This window comes from Trypanosoma conorhini (genome assembly GCF_003719485.1).
Source record: "Trypanosoma conorhini strain 025E chromosome Unknown Tco_14.4_contig_00877, whole genome shotgun sequence".
NCBI classification, from domain to species: domain Eukaryota; phylum Euglenozoa; class Kinetoplastea; order Trypanosomatida; family Trypanosomatidae; genus Trypanosoma; species Trypanosoma conorhini.
In genome coordinates, this window is record NW_021704965.1 from 1942 (window position 1) to 3917 (window position 1976).

General features: G+C 60.4%; 2 protein-coding genes across 2 annotated transcripts in view, besides 2 other annotated features; both read right to left on the minus strand.

Annotated features, from left to right (window-relative positions):
• Positions 1-394, minus strand: part of Tco025E_08792 (trans-sialidase) — a gene marked incomplete at both ends in the record, with an annotated part of 426 nt that extends 32 nt beyond the window's left edge. Inside the window, one exon of the mRNA XM_029375631.1 lies at positions 1-394. This exon is cut by the window's left edge and continues 32 nt beyond it. Within this exon, the coding sequence (XP_029224262.1) occupies positions 1-394 (394 nt within the window).
• Positions 395-414: 20 nt separating this feature from the next.
• On the minus strand, positions 415-1401 carry Tco025E_08793 (trans-sialidase; the record flags this gene model as incomplete). The annotated part of the gene is made up of 1 exon (XM_029375632.1): positions 415-1401. The coding sequence occupies one exon, from the start codon at positions 1399-1401 to the stop codon at positions 415-417; it is 987 nt and encodes a 328-aa protein (XP_029224263.1).
• Positions 1402-1475: 74 nt separating this feature from the next.
• Positions 1476-1505: a microsatellite.
• A 348-nt stretch (positions 1506-1853) lies between these two features.
• Positions 1854-1877: a microsatellite.
• Positions 1878-1976: the final 99 nt, after the last annotated feature.

Here is a 1976-nt window from a genome sequence, read left to right on the forward strand (position 1 = left end):
CGACGCAGGCAGCAGCGATGGCAGCGGCGGTGGGGCCGCAAAGCTTTGCAACTCTGGCGTCCACATCCTTCCAAGTTTGCAGCACAGACTTGATGCGCTGCAGCTGTTTTGGGAGGCGCGCAAGAAGAAGAGTGTCTGAGCTTGCATCCACGCCTTCCTTCGCGTAGAGGGCAAAGAGCTCATCGTTTGTGTACAGCAGCGAGCTGGAGGGGTCGTGGTCCGCCTCATCCGCAGATATTGGCCCAACATCGTGGGTCCGGGCACCGTCGGAGAGCCACAGGCGGATTACTCTGCGTAGCCTCCCTCCTCCGCTGTTCTCTCCTGCTGGCGCAGCAAGACTCAACGACACCCGGGTGTACAGCAGCACACTCCTGCCAGCAATGGTTGCGGTCATGAGTTCGACAGGAGCGTGGATCATAGACAACGCGTATGCGTCGCCCAACAGGCGTGCGAAGGGCCCGGCTGCCTCCTTCCACGTCCTCCCCTCGTCACCGGATTCGAAGACCCTGCGCCGCCACGGCGAAGAAATCCGGAGGTGACCATGAAGAGTTTCCCCGCCCACTCGAGAAGAGTAGCAGCGTCACAGTCCTCAGCAGCCACAGGCGCCGCAGGAAACTTCCAGCTGCCCCCATTGTCGCCGGAGTACATGACGGTGCAGGCACGTCTGTCCCTTCCCCCGGTGATGAATCCCGCAAGAGGAAAGAGAACCGTCGCGGCCCCAACCGCAACGCCTCTGGCGCCACGAGGGAGTTGCAGCCCCTCCCACGACTGCTGCCGCATCTGTTCGGCAAGCTCGGAATCCAACGGCCGGGGAGACCTCCACGACACTCCTTGCCCTTCCCGCCCTTCCCCGGGCCCATGAACTTCACCAACAATCAACGCAAGGCCCCAGTGAACTCCACGCAAAGAAGTGCCTGTCGCCGTCACTGTTGGCACGAGCAGATGTATTTTGTTGTCCTTCCCCACGGCCTTGGGGCCAGGCGGTAATACAACGTAGCCCTCTTCTTCCGGTCGCTTGGTCACAAGCTGCGTCTTCCACGCTTTTCCTTCCCATGCGGCGTCCTCTTTCAACTTCACATCTGCCCCGTACGCACTGTACTTGGCCCAAATCCCGGGACGCTTGTTGCTGTCACCGCTGCCGTGTTCGCCGACGGCAAGGGCAACCATCACACCCTTCACGTCAAGAAGGGAGTGGCTGAGGAATGAGGAGACACTCCCGTAAAGAGAGCTACTTTCGCGCTCTTCTCCCTCCGCAAGCACTGGAGATTCCCCTGGTTTGAAGAGCTCCACCTCCTGCGACGCCTCCTGCGTCCCCGCAGCGTTGGCCCCAGACCCACTGCCGCCGCAGCACACCAACAAAAAGAGCAGCAGCACCGCTGAGGAAGGCCAGTGCAGGGACATGTTGCGCCGCTGCTCACCCTCTTTCTCACTTCGTCTTTCCCTCCTTGCGGCGGGTCCGCGCAGGCCGCGACGGTTGTGTGCGAGTGAGTGTGTGTCTGTGTTGTTGGCGATGGCAGCCGCAGAGCCCCCAAGGCGCACAGCGGCAGCAATCAGCGTTTGGTCTCTTTTGGCTTCTTCCGCTTCCTCCCAAACAGAAGAAAAGAAAAACAGGGGACAACGCAAGAAAAAATCACCGGAAATGTACATCTGCCCTTCAGCAGCACAACACTCGCGCCGCAGATATCTGCGATCACCTCGCGGAGGAAACAAAACAAAATAAAACAAAAAAGAGAAGAGGGAGAGGCGCAAGTGCCCGGGCGCGGCACGCAAACAGCGGCGCCACGCAGTCCGCAGTGAAGGCCGCTGCGACAAACGCGTGGGCCGCACGACCGCACACTCGCCGCCCCCAAGAAACACACACACACACAAGGCACACAGGGAGAGCCCGCAGAGTTCGAAACACAAAAACAAAACCCACAAGCACAAGTCACGCGCCGCCTTCCCCGCCTCCCCCCTCCCACTTTTTTTAAACCCCG